Source organism: Nicotiana tomentosiformis, chromosome 2, assembly GCF_000390325.3.
Source record: "Nicotiana tomentosiformis chromosome 2, ASM39032v3, whole genome shotgun sequence".
In the NCBI taxonomy this organism is placed as follows: Eukaryota; Viridiplantae; Streptophyta; class Magnoliopsida; order Solanales; family Solanaceae; genus Nicotiana; species Nicotiana tomentosiformis.
In genome coordinates, this window is record NC_090813.1 from 186,288,166 (window position 1) to 186,305,004 (window position 16,839).

The 16,839-nt window shown below is 37.0% G+C and overlaps 1 protein-coding gene across 6 annotated transcripts; it reads right to left on the reverse strand.

Annotated features, from left to right (window-relative positions):
- Positions 1-847: 847 nt before the first annotated feature.
- On the reverse strand, positions 848-16,344 carry LOC104118702 (putative lysine-specific demethylase JMJ16). 6 transcript variants are annotated; one of them, XM_070196415.1, is made up of 10 exons: positions 15,965-16,344; positions 13,514-13,578; positions 13,085-13,383; positions 6,604-6,675; positions 6,389-6,466; positions 5,606-6,079; positions 5,284-5,505; positions 4,881-5,039; positions 3,360-3,728; positions 848-1,744 (listed from the first exon to the last, which is right to left on the reverse strand). In XM_070196415.1, exons 3-10 carry the CDS (start codon positions 13,376-13,378, stop codon positions 1,058-1,060), a joined length of 2,355 nt encoding a protein of 784 aa, XP_070052516.1. In that variant the 5' UTR covers positions 13,379-13,383; positions 13,514-13,578; positions 15,965-16,344; the 3' UTR covers positions 848-1,057. The 6 variants fall into 6 exon arrangements, with proteins under 6 accessions (XP_070052516.1, XP_070052519.1, XP_070052517.1 ...); XM_070196418.1 differs by having other exon boundaries at positions 13,507-13,578; XM_070196416.1 differs by lacking the exon at positions 15,965-16,344 and adding an exon at positions 15,018-15,192.
- Positions 16,345-16,839: the final 495 nt, after the last annotated feature.

Genomic DNA, 16,839 nt, shown 5'->3' on the forward strand with positions numbered 1-16,839 from the left:
GATATCCGTGTTGAATTGTTATTATGTCAGTTTCGTATTAGTACTCCCAGTCTCAGTGTAAAGTATAAGAAACTTAAAATATGTATTAGGCCTAAGGAGTCGAAAGTGATTTCAACAATTTATTTCATATGAAATGGTTATGATTTTATTTAAGTTAGTATTCCATATTAGTTATTTAATGTGTATATCAGGGATTTCAATTGCACTGTACATGTTTTTGCCAAAGGCTTGTCCCACCTCTTGAAGGGAAAGTCGACGATACTGACTGAGTTATGTCGGTTGCCCGTTCCTTCTGGCTTCCTCTTCCTTACCTGTTTCAGGATGAGGTATAGCATGTCATGAGCAGACGAGCTAGTTCGACTTTTGCTCTCCAGTATATTATGGTGAGGCTCCTTTTTATGTTCGTGATAGCATTGTATCTTACACATAGGACATGTTTGAAAGAAATATTGCTTATATTTTATTTTCATTATTTATATAGGGAACCTCCTAAACTTGTTCGAACGACTTCAGTAGCTTTTGTTTAGCTGTGGTATTTATAATAAAAAATGCATTAAATATGTTGCAAACTCGGTAACTAACACATGCTATGGGTACCAAGGGTGCCACCAATTTGTCAAAGATTAGTATCAGGGATGGAGGTACAATATTGCTTACGGGGTTCGGATGAATTTAATAGCTTTTGCTTAGACCATGTATTTATATTAAAAAATTATTAAATATATTAAAATATTTAATTGCAAATCATCGACCTCAAAGTCAGTTATGTCACAAAGATTTTCTTCTCTGATGCTTACTGTGCCAACTTGATATGGAAATGTTTCATATTAATGGCGAGTAGTGCGAGTTCAATCCAAAAAACATGGCTTTTTCTTACCAAGTGATTGCTCTAAAGACAATGCTGAATATACAATTATACATGAATCAAAGTGCCAAGATTCAGTTGAAAGAGTCATTTAGCAGAACTCAAGCTTAGTAGTCGTACAAATTTACAGCAGAGAACCAACTTACAACAACGTATTAACGCACCACTAATGCTCATTTCAGTTTGTGGTTGCTAATTCTCGTCATCACTAAGAATAATCACACTTCTCTTAGTAGACGAAGACTCCAGTGCAAGATGCTTCTTGAGAACTGTATTGGAAGAGGAGGTCATAATATTTTTACCAACAGTAGCATGCTGTGAAATTTTTGGGAATAAAACTTCAATCTTATCATTAACAATTCCTTTTGATTGTGGCCGATGACTCAATCCATCCCACGAACCAGATACCCGATTCAAATTATTTGTTCTAGCACTTGGACCAACTGAAGGAATAGACACCTCTTCTTTCCTATCCTGTTCAATATCCAATGACTGTCCGGACTCTGATTTCACCTTCATTCCATCCTTGCTGGAATCTTTAGAGATGTCGGACACAGGCAATCCAAGTTTTTCTTTTCCCCACTTATGAACTGCACTTACCTTCCCATCCAAAGCTTCAACCATGATGCTCAACTCATCTATTTTGTACCGTACAAGCAAATACTTCTCACTCCATGCACAAGAACATAGCTGCTTGGCATGAAGAAGACAAGTATATTTATATGGAGAACATTTACAGCCAATGGCGGAAAGGTATAGATCATAGTAGCATATAGGGCACTCCCGTTTGACTGTCGCACAAAAGTCATCCTCCATCTTTCGCGATTCAAGAGAAGCACACATATATTTGCGTCTTCTCACTTCAGTGGCAAACCGTGACTATACCAATATAGAAATAATCCAAAATTACTTCCAATAGAAATGAAACAATAATCATTTTCTACATGAATATATTTCTAGACAACATACTAGTCAGTAATGATTGCTCACACACTCGAAACAGAAGCTAAGTCTCAACCTCCGGAACAAGGAAATTGAGCTGCTCATGGAACATGCATACCAAAAAGGGAGAACTACAAAAGAGCCCAGTTAATTTTTCCTAGTAACATCTGAAGCATGACTTAATGTTGAACGTGCCTTTGAAATGCTCGACCCGAAAGGTCAGAAGTCTGCAAGACATCTTTTACCTTGATAAAAATAAGTTCTAAGGACTAAAGAAGGGAAAACAGTCGCGGATGATACCAAAATCAGAAACATAATGTAACAAGGAAAGGAAGAAACGACAATGTCTTTATTCATAGAATAGGGATAATTACATTTTTGGGCCGCCCTAAAATATAATAGCCAGCAAATGTATATGTTTTGTATATTAAGTATAAATATACATATAAGTTACATAAAATTTAAATAAATATTACATAGCTAGTTTCAAGTACCTTGGGTCTATTATCCAAGGAAATGGGGAGATTGATGAGGATGTTACTCATCGGATTGGAGCGGGGTGGATGAAATGGAGACTCGGATCCGGTGTTTATGTGATAAGAATGTGCCACCTAAACTTAAGGGTAAGTTTTACAGAGTGGTTGTCAGACCTATCATGTTGTACGGAGTAGAGTGTTGGCCAGTCAAGAACTCTCATGTCCAGAAGATGAAGGTACCGGAAATGAGGATGTTGAGATAGATGTACGGACATACCATGATTGATAAGATTAGAAATAAAGATATTCGGGACAAGGTAAGAGTAGCCTCGGTGGAGTACAAGATGCGAGAAGCGAGGCTTAGGTGGTTTGGGCATGTGCAGAGGAGAAGCACAGATGCTCCAGTGAGGAGGTGCAGGAGGTTGGCCTTGGGTGGTCTGAAGAGGGGTAGAGGTAGGCCAAAAGAAGTACCGGGGAGAGGTTATTAGGGAGGACTTGGCGTTGCTTCAGCTCACTAAGGACATGACCCTTGATAGAAAGGTATAGAGGTCGAGGATTATGGTAGATGGTTAGTAGGTAGTCGAGTGTGCGTCTTCCCCATATCGATAGTAGTAGTTAGTCATCCTTGTATTTCGGTTATTGACAGCCTTGATTACTACATGTTTTTTTAATATATTGTTGTTGATAATGCTTGTTCTCTTACTATCCTGTTATGGTTAATGCTTGTTTTCTTATTATCTTGTTGTTGGTATTGCTTGTTATTACTGCTTTCTTTTTCTTTCTTTGAGTTGGGGTCTATCGGATCAAGGTAGGGGTAAGGTCTGCGTACATACTACCCTCCCCAGACCTCGTGGGATTATACTGAGTTTGTTGTTGTTGTTGTTGTATACATAATTTATAATTAGTGTATATATTTTGTATATTTGGGCTAGCGCCCGTAATTATTATTGGCGGAGGGGATAAAAATGAAAAAAGCCCTAATAAATAAGCAGAAAGCCTGTTAAAATTGAAGTTCAAGAATTTGGAAGGGCTCCTTATAATATAAATAGTGAAGTCATGAATAATAGAGGGCTTACCTTAAGTGCTTTTGTCAAAATCCCAGTGCTCCGACAAACTGCTCTCCATTTTAAATAATCAAAAGATTTCTTGTGTAGCAGCGGAAGTTCCGCTAAAGCCCTAATTCCTTCTGTGGCTGCTTCAAACAACAGCTTATCATAAGAGATTGATGTCTTTCTGCCCTGCTCAGAATACAGTTCTACAGCATTCTTGCCGTGTGGTAACCAGTCAAAGGGAGCAAAATTTACTGCTTCGGAACAATTAAAGCCGCTATCAACATGTGCATGGTATGCTCCAGGGAGAATGAGAACAAATTCCTTTGGATTTTGCACACAACGATAAACAGGTATTCCCTCTGAAGTCAATATAGAAGGAGAAAACTGAAAGGCCTGCATTTTGGATATGAAGATTGATTGATCAAATGGGAGGTAATAAACAAACCTTTCATATATGATAGTTCATCTCTTCTGAAACGAAAAAGAAATTTTAGACAGTCCTTATCAAACTTAAATCATATACTCCCCCGTCTCAATTTATATGGCACTTTTTCCTTTTTCCTTTCCGTCTCAATCCTGAAAAGGTTGTCACACCTTTCCTAATTTAGAAACAATTTATCTTTAGAATTCCTACTTTACCCTTAATGAATTGATTTATCGGCACGCAAATATTTATGGTTTGTTTCAAACCATAAGTATTAATAGTCTTCCTTTCTTTATTAAACTCCGTGCAGAGTCAAACGGCACAACATAAATTAAGACGGAGAGAATAAATGATTAATAACACCATAAAAAGATTCAGGGAATACATGTCACTAAATAGAATGCTAAGAAGGATCGAGTCTTGTTAGAAACATACACATTACGCACTAACCAAAATATGTCCTTAAGGTTGAAAATCTCAAAATATTATGCTCAACTTCTTCTGGATAACTTTCGACTAACCAAAGACTACTGCCCAGGGGCGGATTTAGGGGGCGGAAGGGTGTTCACTCGAACCCCCTTCGCCGAAAAATTACAATGTATATGTAAGGCAAAATTTGTTTTTTACCTCTATATATTATGTTTTGAATCCCCATGACACAGCCCAAAAGCATAGCTTAGTGGTCAAGGGGGTTCAAAATCTTTGTAAGGTCATTGGTTCTATTCCCACTAGGCCACTTTTTCCTTTTTTTTTTGAACCCCCTTGGCGGTAATCCTGCCTCCTCCACTGCTACTGCCCCACACATACTCATTCAAACCCACAAAAAATAAGAGAAATCAAAGCAGCCAAAGTCATCATGCTTGCAATATAAATTACCAAGAGGATTATTATTCCATAATTGCACCAAATACTTCCCTTTTTTTTTGAAAAGGTAAAGAAATACTTCCGAATTTCTTTAATGGAGGTCTTCACTTTTATTTTTTTTTCTGGCTATAGAAATAGGAGAGGGCAGTTTATTGGTAAAATTGAAAAAGGAACCAAGTCAACATGCATCCCTTTCTTTCTAACAAGCCTTTCCTTCTCAAAATAATGAAAAATAATTTCACGGATTTGAAACTCACAATGTTTTGAAGCAAACAAGGATGTGCTGACAACTGCGGCAGATGCTTCTTGACAGCTTCCTCAAACTTGCAACGATAACTCCCGGGAACCCCATAAAATATTTTCGGGGCACCAAATTGTATGTAAGATAGTAAATACAAGTGGTGCTCTTCAATTCTCTATTGCAATTTGCAAGATGGAAAAAAGCAGAAAATATTGGCAATTAATCAACATAATAAAATAGGTAATGCTAATTGCTAACAAATAGACCAATGCTCATTAATACTTTCGGCTTCCAAGAGATACCGCCCAAGAACGATGATGCCCCTTACCAAAAAACAAAGATGAGATAGAATATGCCCAAGAATAATTTGGATTATAGGAATAAATGTCATTGCTTAATAAAAAAACTCTAAATCTTACCCATAGATTTGATGAGAAACACATTCCAATGGAGAGGCGAGGAAGCAAAATAGAGGAACTCTCACGACTTCCAAAACGGAGAAGAGAATCTTGAAGCTTAGGGGTATTATTCAAGTTCCAACCTGATTCTACATATTGTGGACGACGACGACTAGTTACATCCCATTCATGTGGGAAACCGCTTTCAGTTGCTTTAATTTCCGCACTAGTTCCCTGGAGAACCTAACAAACCAAATTGACGACGAAAAGTAGGAAACAATGATTAAGGGAAAAGAGTTTTGACGGATCCCTAGAAAAGATAATTGCAGTTCCAGAGAAAAACCTCAATTTCTTCAGTTGGATTCTCAATAATCCTCCAGTATTCCCCTTCGATATCCTGAATTGATGGTTCTGACGCCGTAATCTGATCTTCCTTGACAAAGTACTGCTTCTTGAAATGATCAGCGTAATGCTTGAAATATTTCAGCATTAGCTTTGGCCCATTTTCAAATTCAAAGTGTTCATTACAGCAGCCAAATTCTTTACGTTCAATGCCGTGTCCAAAATCTGACTTCCTACTTAGGATTTTCTGCTGTTTATTATTCGTCCTTGTACAGGCTGCCTCAAGCCTTTTCTTGAAAAACAGATTCTGGAGGTCACTAGTGCGCTGGATATGGGTGTTGACTCCATATACCGTGCTCTCTTCTTCAATGCGGCTAGGTGGTTTCCAGGAAGAGGGAGGAACGATACGACATATTCCATAGTGCTTGATATGTGGAAGGATGCTCGCTACATACTTCAGAGTATCTTCAAATTCCTAAAATAAGATTTAACATCATGAAAGAAGAGTCTGTCAGGATATTAAGATGTAATAGAGGGCATATATGACCAGAGGCGGACCAAGATTTTAACTTGATGGATTCAATCTTCATGTTTTTACCATTGAACTTATTACAAAACTAATATTAAGGGTTCAAAATATTGTATTTATTGAATTTTGGTGAAATTTTACATATATAACTAAATCCCGTTTAAGTTACTGGGTTCAGTTGAACCCTTAGTTGGGTAGCTACATCTTCCCCTGCATATACCAGGCTGAAAGAGAGATGGGACTGTCAAGGAATACCTCTTCACTAGGATGGAATACAGGAGCCTCTTCAAGTGAAGGTATGCGTGCCAATTCTGGACGACATCTTGCAATAACCTTTGAAAAAGCACACCAGAAACATCATAAGCTCAATGGAAACAATAAAAAAATACGATCCAAATTAACTTTTGGGTAGAGAACATACAATCCTTGCCTTGAAACCAAACATTATACAATATTAAGGAAGAAGGAACCTTTTGGCAGTTGTGGCAGCTGGAACATCCTCGAATCACTCCTTTGGGAAGAAAAGCACTTGAAGACAAACTCTGCAAAAATAAATCGAAACCCAGAAACAATGAAATCACCAAACCACTATTTCTCACTAGCAGCACTACATGCCAACAATTACAGTCTATATTGCTCGGACTCGGGTGCGCGTATCCAATCCGGGTGTTAATCTAGAGGTTGGATGCTTCATCACATAAGTTTATGATTTGAGGGTATGGACCCGAATGATACGGGTGCTCGGATACAACCAGTACATGTATATCACGAACTATAAAGTATATATTTTGATTAGTTAATTACCAATATTTTATTCATAACATATCTCGCGTAATGAAAAAGCATTCTCTCTCTCTCTCTCTCTCTCTCTCTCTCTCTCTCTCTCATATATATATATATATATATATATATATATATATATATTGTAGACATAAAAAATTTATTGGGTCTAATCCATACAAAATATGGATTAAATTCAATTGGGTTAAATAATTAATTTGGGCTTTACAGGTTAAATTAGTCCATTTTATTATTTTCTAGCGCAAGATTCATTTCATCTTAAAGCCAAGACTCATGCCATGTGTCAAGTGACATGGCATATCTAGTCAAACTGCAAGCCAAAAAGATGACGCCACGTGTTAAATGATGTGACAATCCAAGTCAAAAAACAAGAACCAACCACAGGTCGCCAAGTGGCTAAAATGACATGGGCCAATCAGAATCAAGCAAGAGAGTTCATATGTAGCTGGACTGTCCATCCTCTACAACTATAAATAGAGGGGTTACATAACTCTCAGGACATGGAGAGTTGGAGAAGAACACTTCGCAATTGGTGAAGGCATCCACAAATAGAGAGATCAATCATAAAGTGCATAGTTCTTCAACAAAGGAGTGATCACAAAGGAGTGATCAATGGAGTTCTTCCCGGAGATCAACCCATAACAACAAAGTCCTACATTTTGGAAGCCTAGAAGGGATAAATATTACCTTAGTGTGGCTCCCGTCCCTAGTAAAGAGAGAATGTTAGGCAACCTGAAGAGCCAGTGGATGGAGCAAGGGGAGCTAAAACCAAAAGAATGACTTATTTTAGTTTTCAGAATAAAGTATATTAGCATAGAAATAAGAAGAGAGATAATAAAGCATTATGAGTAAGATGTGATACATGGATGACAACGGTAGATAAAAAAAATGACAGTATTACAGAGTCTATAGTCAAGTAAAGGAAAAGACGAGAGGTGTCCGGCCTTGAGACAACAAAAGAGTATAGGCCATAAAGTCATATCCTCATTTCGAGAAATAAATTCGTGACTCAAACATGATTACCAGAAGGAAAAGTTAGACCCCCAGAGTAATAGAAATCAGTATGGGCTACTGAACAAGATATACTGAACATGAATTAGGGATCGGAAGATTTGATAATAGTCGACATCATGAGAATTTCAGAGATCGCGTTCCAATAATAATAGAATAGACAATAGAAGAATGACCTTTAAAGTTCATTCAGAAAGACGCTTCCCTAAAGCAAGCAATGTGAGCAAAGTGAAGCTTAAGGGACTATGTGTGCCAGTTACACTAGATGTCACCCTCGTAAGTAAGGAATTTTGTTATCCTTGGTAAAGAAGGATTACCGCAAGGCGAGTAAGGGTCATCGATGATGTGAAAGGACGCCAAAGATGAAGAGGTAAAACATCTATGAGTAGATCGTCGTAGCACTAAATCTTAGTACTCCCCTAAAGGGGGGAATATGGAGTGATGAGGCATTAAGTCAGAATTAAGTGGTTCTAGTAACTATGGAATGGTAAAGGAAGAATGCGATAAAAATGAGAAAAAAGATGAGATCGCACTTATTCAAATCATACAGATATGCTACGATTCCAGAACATTATGCTAGCACGATGTCAAGGAGAGGAAGTAAGGGTTCCTGTCCGAGATGTTATTGATAGATAAGGAGCCAGTACGAGACGTAAGTTAAGACAAAGGAAATAACCCAAGAAAGATTATGCGGAATAATGATATGAGAATGGGCCAAAGAATAGTTAGCAGTTGATTCAGGAAGAACCTACTTATGGCTAGACAAGATGATACAGACAAATCAACGGAACGTGCAAGATAAATATAGTGAATTCAGTCTCGCAGTTATGGCATTGTAATACTTGAGAAATAATCAGATAGGAGTTGAGGTAGTTAAAAGTATCGTATGAGTATTACGGAAATAAAAGAGAGTGCCACTGGGAATACAATCAAAATATCAGTTCAGATGCAACCCTACAAGCACAAGGGCGTGGAGGTAAGTAACTACGGATAATTATAGTCGAGGAAGGACATCAAAAATTCCATCAAGTATAAGATGTAATAAGCTCGCAGCTTTACAAGAGTCAGAGGGTCCTCCCTAAGTACTACAACGAAAGACTAGCTGAGAAAATAAGGAAGAAGGCTTCAACCTAAGCACAGTGACCTAAAGAAGAAATGGTCTTGTAACAACAGTCTCACAACAACAATGTATGCACTCCATAAGAAAGTGGCAGCTATCGTGGATAATGAACAGGAAGAAGAAAAAAAAATCAAAAGGTGATATTCAAGATCATATGGGTTGTATGGAATTCCAATATATGTGGGCACTAAGATAAGCCAAGTATTCGTGCAAAAAGTGGCAAAACGACCAGGAAAAGTAATTGCTTACATTTAAAGAAAGTTGAGAAGGAGTGAAAGGAATTATTCGATTAATGATCCAGAGTTAGTTACATTATGAATGCACTTAAGATTTCGGAGTATTATCCTTGCAGCATATATGTTGACAATCATACAGCCGTAGAAAACTCCGATATAAGTAAAAGAAAGAATTGAGTCCAGGTCATAGACAAAGGATTGAATTGTTAGAAGATTGTATCATGAATATTCCATAGCGCCCATGAAAGGCTAAAGTAATAACTAATACCAGGAGCCTCAGATCGGAAGATAGCTTAAACCTACATAAAGGCTGATCAGAAGGAAGAGGAAACTAAAGAGTTACATCAACCAAGTAAAAGAAAGACGTTTCTCAAGCCCTTGAATCACGGAGAATTTTAGAGAGGAGAATCAAGGGATACATAAAATTGTACTCACAAATATTTATCAATAAAATCTCTTTTTCTTCATATTGTTTTTGTTGCAGTTTATTTTCCGTACTACGAAAATTTGTTGCGAACAAATTTTGACACGCCCAGTGGGACCAAATCTACCCTTCATCTCTTCTCTCAAGGTGAAAAGAATGTGGTGTCTTCTTTGCTGGTACTTCAAGCCTCGTCTACGACGATCTTGTAAATCTACGCCCCGACAAGCCTTGAAGTAAGGGGCATTTGTAGACATTAAAATTTTATCGGATCAAATCCATATGAAATTTGGGCAAAATCCTAAATTTAAGATACTATAAGTAGAGTCCATCGAGGTTTTCGTGGAGGCTACTCTATCTGAAACCCTAGCTTGGAGAGTACTCTACCCAAAATCCTAGCTACACCTATAAAAAGGGACCACATATTCCCTTTGAAAGCATCTCGAAATTCCATAAAAATACATGGAATATTTACAAAGAGATCAAAGACATCAAATATTGTCTTTCTCAAAGTGATCGAAGTGATCAACGGATGTTCTTCCTTTTCATGGAGATCAAATACATCCTAAGGAAGTTCGCATCATCCTACGTTCGAGAAATATGTTGGTTAAGCCCTCGAATTACGGAGAATGATCTAGAGAGAAGAATCAAGGGAACAAACAGAATTGTACCCGCATCATTTTATCAATAAAATTATGTTTTTCCGTATTTATATTGTGGTTGCAATTTATTTTGTATCACAAATAATTTGTTATATATATATATATATATATATATATATATATATATATATATATATATATGGCCTAAACCCAAAAATCAAACCAAATACCCAATCAATCTATACTTCTCTGTCATAGAATGTAGTCAAAGTACCCAAGATAAGTTGACCAAATCCGGTATAGATCCCACGGCCACAGCCAGCCACACCCATGTTGTGTCGACACGGGTGTGGCGAGGATTTTGAAAAGTCCGTGCTACATAGATTACAGTACATAAGCCCTTAACCTTTATCCAAGTGATGCCGGAGACAATCAAATGGAGAAGAGAATACACGTGGAAAAGAAGAAAAGAAGATTATCAACAACAACGACCCAGTAAAATCCCACAAAGTGTGGTCTGGGAAGAAGAGCAAGATTATCCTTGACCAATAATCAAACCAACCTTGCCAGGATATATGTTTTTATAAAGCCCATTGGCACTATTAGAGTGTCACACATTGATTGGGGAAATTGGTTGTCCCCTTATATGGTCTCGGATAATACTTACCTAATGAGCTAACTTTTGAAGTTGAGTTAGGTTCAAAGTTCAATTTTCTTAACATGGTATTGAAGTCGGACTCATCTTGTTGTTGTATTTCCCACTATTGGGCCCCATATTATGTTGTCCACGCTCCAAATAACCAGATTGAGCACAAACAGGAATGTTACTATGCCACATAGGTTGAGGAAATGGGTTGTCTCGTTGGTGTTGGACGATTTTCATCCCATTAACTTGCTTTTTGAGATTGAGTTAGGCCCAAAGTCCATTTTCTCAATGGATATGTCATTTAGGACTGGTTAGTTACTCTCATTTCAGAATCAGAGAGAGCCTTATACCTTCATGGTGTAAGCTTTTGAGGAATATGTTCGCCGGATAGTATGGGTGAAAAGGCCTTAATATCCAGAGTCACTAGGATTCAGATCTAAGGCTAGGGCCAAGTATATACGCCTCTTCATTTCTACTTACATATACTAGTTCCTTTATTGACAAGTAAAGGAGCAAAAAATTTCATCGTTGGCCCTTCCCTTGTACAGTGAGGGGCAAAGAGCATTAGTGTGCACCAAGATGATGCCAAGGGCTAATAGGCACAAATGCTCGGTACAGAGCTCCCAATAAAATCTATCAAGCTATTTACAAATAAAGGATACTTTTCTTTACACCAAAAGTTTAAGTAAACGACAAGGGAGCTTTTGAGCTTCCAAAATGGTCTTTCAACCCCTTTAGCCATCCTCTTGAATTTTTACTCTCAGTCATCAAAAAAATGCATAGAGGTGCTATTCCCCAAAACTTTCTTCCTTTTTTCTTATTTTGCTTAAGTTCCACATCGCAAGGGCATCTGTGACTATTAGGGGTAGCATCGATGATATTTACACATGGAATACACCAAACTCCAACTCGCCTGCCTTGTGAAAATGAAGATAAAATATTACTAGAACCCCCACCCACCCCCACCCCTTTTTCTGGCACATACAACACCAACCCACGGTTATACAAACCTCCACCTTCCCAAATTGCGCACCGTAATGATAGTGCCCCGTGCAGCACACTATGCAAAGAATACCACCTTTTGTTTTTGTCTACCAAACATTTCTCCATATAGGTTTTGTTCCTCCTCTATCATCCAGACACCTATAGCAAGATTTCACTGTGAAGCATTCACATTTAACTCCTGGACACCATCCTATCCTGTCCTTCCTATAGCACTGGGCCATAAATCTCTTCAACAAGATTCTTCATTTCGCACCCAAGGTTGTGCCCAGTGGTCAATGAAGTGGGTAACCTGAGATCTCAAGTTCAAATCCCAATGGAGGCAAAAACACTAGGTGATTTCTTCTCACTTATCCAAGCCTTAGTGGATAGAGTTACATGGTACCTGTTGCTGGTGGGAGGTAGCAGACATCCCGTAAAATTAGTCGAGGTGGCTCGGACACCACGGTTATCAAAAAAAAAGATTCTCTATTTCTTCCTATTGCAAACCACCTGTCAGTTAACACAATGTTCTTGTTCAAAAAACACAAGGATGCTTATGGTCAACAGGAATAACCCTCAGCAGCCAGTATAGCATAAAAATAGTGTCCCTAGATGCATCTCTCACCAGAGTCCAGATATGTTTATCTCATCCTCTCCAACCAGAGGCACCAGCTATGGTCCTTGCTCTTCTTTTCCTGCCTTTACAATAAGAACCGCAAGGGGAAATCTAGCGAGACCTTTTCTTTTACAGCAATATAGCTATTAAAAAGCTACACATAGTCAATACAGTTTGATTAATTAACACTCCCTCCGTCACAGTATATGTGGCACCATTTGACTTGACACGGAGATTAAAAAAGAAAAGAAGATTTTGAACTTTGTGGTCTAAAATAAGCTTTAAACATTTGTGTGGCTAGAAATCATCTCATTAAGGATAAAATAGGGATTTTAAAGTTAAATTATTTCTAAATATAGAAAAGTGTCTTTCTTTTTGGGACAGGCTAAAGAGGAAAGAGTGTCACATACATTTAGGACAGCCGGAGTAGAAATCTATGGTTAATTTTTCGATACTGGAGATGGAAATAAAAAGTATATTCATGAGAAATTTTATGAAAATCTTACTAAATGACCTTATCAGCTTCAAATTCAGAATCGTCTTCAATGTGATCAACATGATCATCAAGAATCCAAGGCCTATGCCTAACGGAACTCTTAAGCTTTCCTGTGCTAATAATTGTTGAAGTAGCAGCAACCTGGCTAGGACATTGCGCAAACTCACTCCCAAGAGCCACAGAATTACAGGCTTCTTCACTATTTTTCACCTTCTTTAATGTGAATGACATTAGCGATTCAAAACCGGGTGGAACTGAAAACTTGTGACCATCGTCACTTTCACCATTCGATCTTGTGCGCTTGGCCCCCATTAGCACTAAAACAAAAGAGAAAGTATTAGTGGACACGGAATGTGGCATGGACATATTTTGCCTTTTAACACTAAGGAAGAAAATAACCAAATATAGGCATACTTCATCAATGTCCATATAAGTAGTACCTCTTACCTTCACCTTTATATCTCTGTCAAGTACAATCAGACATCCATCTGTTAAAACTTCAGAACTGAGATCTGCAACAAGAGAACACAGATAAGTAGGTAATTACTACCCATTAGCCAAATATGACATTACCACAACAACAACAACAAACCCGGTGTAATCCCACAAAGTAGGGTCTGGAGCGTAGAGTGCACACAAACCTTAGCCAAATATGACATTATAAGATTAAATAATCTGTATAAGATACAAAAGACTAAGTAACCGAAAATGAATTTGGTTGTGACTGTATTGTAAGGTCAATAAAAGTGGGTGTAGTACATTCTAACCAAATTCTTCATAAACTTGTTTTTTTGTATGTAAGGTCTATAATAGGCACAAATTTATACATATCCAAATCCAAGGGCAAGTGCAGGGCTGTTTAACGTAAATGGTTGGACACTCTCTTCGTATAACATCTTAGCTTGGTCAATCTATCAAACACTCCTAGCAAGTTCCAGTCGAATGGGATAACAAAGATAGAATATTTACGATGGATCAAATAGAAATTCACTCGTGGTTATAAAAAGCCCTCTATCTCCTAGCAAATGCAATTTACAGACCCGACATCTCTCTCCTTCAATAATGCCTTCACTTCACTTCAAGAAACTATTTTCCTTTTCTCAGAAAAATAATCAATCAATCAACTACATCTTAATCCTAGTCCAATTAAAGTCAGCTATATGAATCCTGTGTATCCTTTTTGCTCTGTTCGGATCCATTTCATTCTTTGATACTAAATTCCCAAAAAGAACAAGTCTCTGAAAGCATCAAAACTAGCACAAAACAATTCATATTTCAGCACCATGACAAAGATCAAATAGAAATACACACATATCCACACATCTATTGTCTATACGTGAAAAATCGAACCTTGAATCAAATATTGCAACTGTAAGTAAGACATGTATGAAGCAGTATAAGAATGAAAATATGCTGAAGTACCTACAAATTAGACCGCAAAAAGGTGATGGTAGTTTTGCAGTTACAGGGTCTTAAGATTCTAATTAAAGTAAGCTATATGAATCCTATGTATCCATTTTGCTCGATTCGGGTAATTTCATTATCCATTACTCCCTTTGTCCCCATTTGTGTGGCACACTTTTCTCTGTCCAAAAAAGAATGATACATTTCTATATTTAAAAATAATTAAACTTTAAACTTCACAATCTACCCTTAATGAGATGATTTATAGTCACACAAATAACTATAACTTGTTTTAGACCACAAGTTTCCAAAGTTTTTCTATCTTTCTTAAACTCCGCGCCTAGTCAAACACCGCCACATAAATTGTGACGAGGAGTACTAAGTTCCCAAAAAGAAACAACCCCGTCTCATATTTGAGCACCATGACAAAGGAGAGATAGAAATACACACACATATCACACGTCTATTGTGTGAAAAATTAAATCTTGAACCAAAACTTGCAACTGTAACTATAAAAGCATTGACATTCTAAAAATTTAAATTTAACCTTCTCATTTTACTGCAAATATCTATAACTTGTTTCAAAATCCACCTTTCTTTCTTAAACTTCGTGTCATGTCAAACACTACCACATAAAATTGGATAGAAAGAGTACTAAATTCCCAAAAATCAACAATCCCCTTTCATATTTTAGCACAATTACAAAGAATAAATGGAAATCACACATATCACGCATTTATTGTGTGAAACAGCCTCTTGCAGTAATGCAGGGTAAGGCTGCGTACGATGGACTCTTGTGGTCCGGCCCTTCCCCGGACCCCGCGCATAGCGGGAGCTTAATGCACCGGGCTGCCTTTTTTATTGTGTGAAAAATTGAAACACCAAAACTTGCAATTGTAACTAAAAACATCAACATTCTAAAAATGTAATTCTAAACTTCTCATTTTACCGCAAATATCTATAAGTTGTTGTAGACCACGAGTTTCAAAAAACACGTACTTTCTTAAGCATAGTGCCCTGTCAAACATAGCCACATAAAATTGGACGGAAAGAGTACTAAATCCCCAACAAATAAAATAATAATCTCATTTACCATTTCAGCGCAATTACAAAGAACAAATAGAAATGCGCACATATCACATATCTATTGAGTGAAAATTTGAAACTTGAACCAAAACATGCAACTGTAACTAAAAACATCCACATTCTAAAATTTTAATTCTAAACTATAGACCACAAGTTTGAAAAACCGCCTTTCTTTAGTAAGCTAAGTGCCTTGTCAAACATGGCCACATAAAATTGGATGGAAAGAGTACTAAATACCCAAAAACCAAAAAATCCCATTTCACATTTCAGCACGATTACAAAGAACAAATAGGAATACACACATCACACATCTATTGTGTGAAAAATTGAAACTTGAAATCAAACTTGCAACTGTAACTATTAAGACATTTACAAAGCAGTATGAAAATGAAAATGCGTTGCAAGTACCTAGAAATTAGACGGTAGAATTGATGGTAGTTTTGCATCAAAAGATTCTCCCAATTTTTTTATTTGACTGGAAAAGAATGTGTTAGCAGAAGTTGCATTGAAAATGAAGAAAAAAGTTTGTCCAGTGAAGAAAACCCAAAACCCTAGAGCTTAGATAAAACTTGAAGGAATCAACTATGGGGGATTTTTGTCTGCCGTTTAATTGTATGTGCAACCTAAATGTCTCGAGTTGGAATCGCACAGGTAATATGCCAATTCTTCAAATTTGGATTTGATGATGTTAGGTTGTCTGTCTCCAACTTCAAACTTCTATACGTGCTGAGTATAAAGTTAGATTTTGAGACGATTACAGTTCAAACTTCAAACGGCGGTTGATTCCACCACTCACATATGGAGACAACTTAGTGGGCGTTTGGACATAAGAATTGTAAAATTCCAAAAAAAAAAGTGAATTTTTTATTTTTTTTTAGTAAAAATGGTAAGAGTTGTTTTTGAAGTTTTGTGAGTAATTTAAGTGAAAATTTTGAAAAATAATTTTTTGGAATTTTTCAAAATTTTGAAAAATTTCAAAATGCATTTTCAAGTGAAAATTGGAAATTTTATGAACAAACCTTGTTCGGAAAAAAGTTAATTTTTTTTTTAAAAAAGGGAGAAATTTCTTATGTCCAAACGAGCTCTTAGACATCAGTATGGGATTAAATTTTTATATCGTCAATCAAATATGATATAAATTTAATTCCAGTTTTAATACAGAATATCCCACAGATATTTGCATTAAGTGGGTTGTCTACCTTACACCCCCTTAGATTGCAACCCTTTCGCGGATTCTAGGTATCGGGCTACCCTTTACACTTTAAAAAATAGAGAATTTTTCA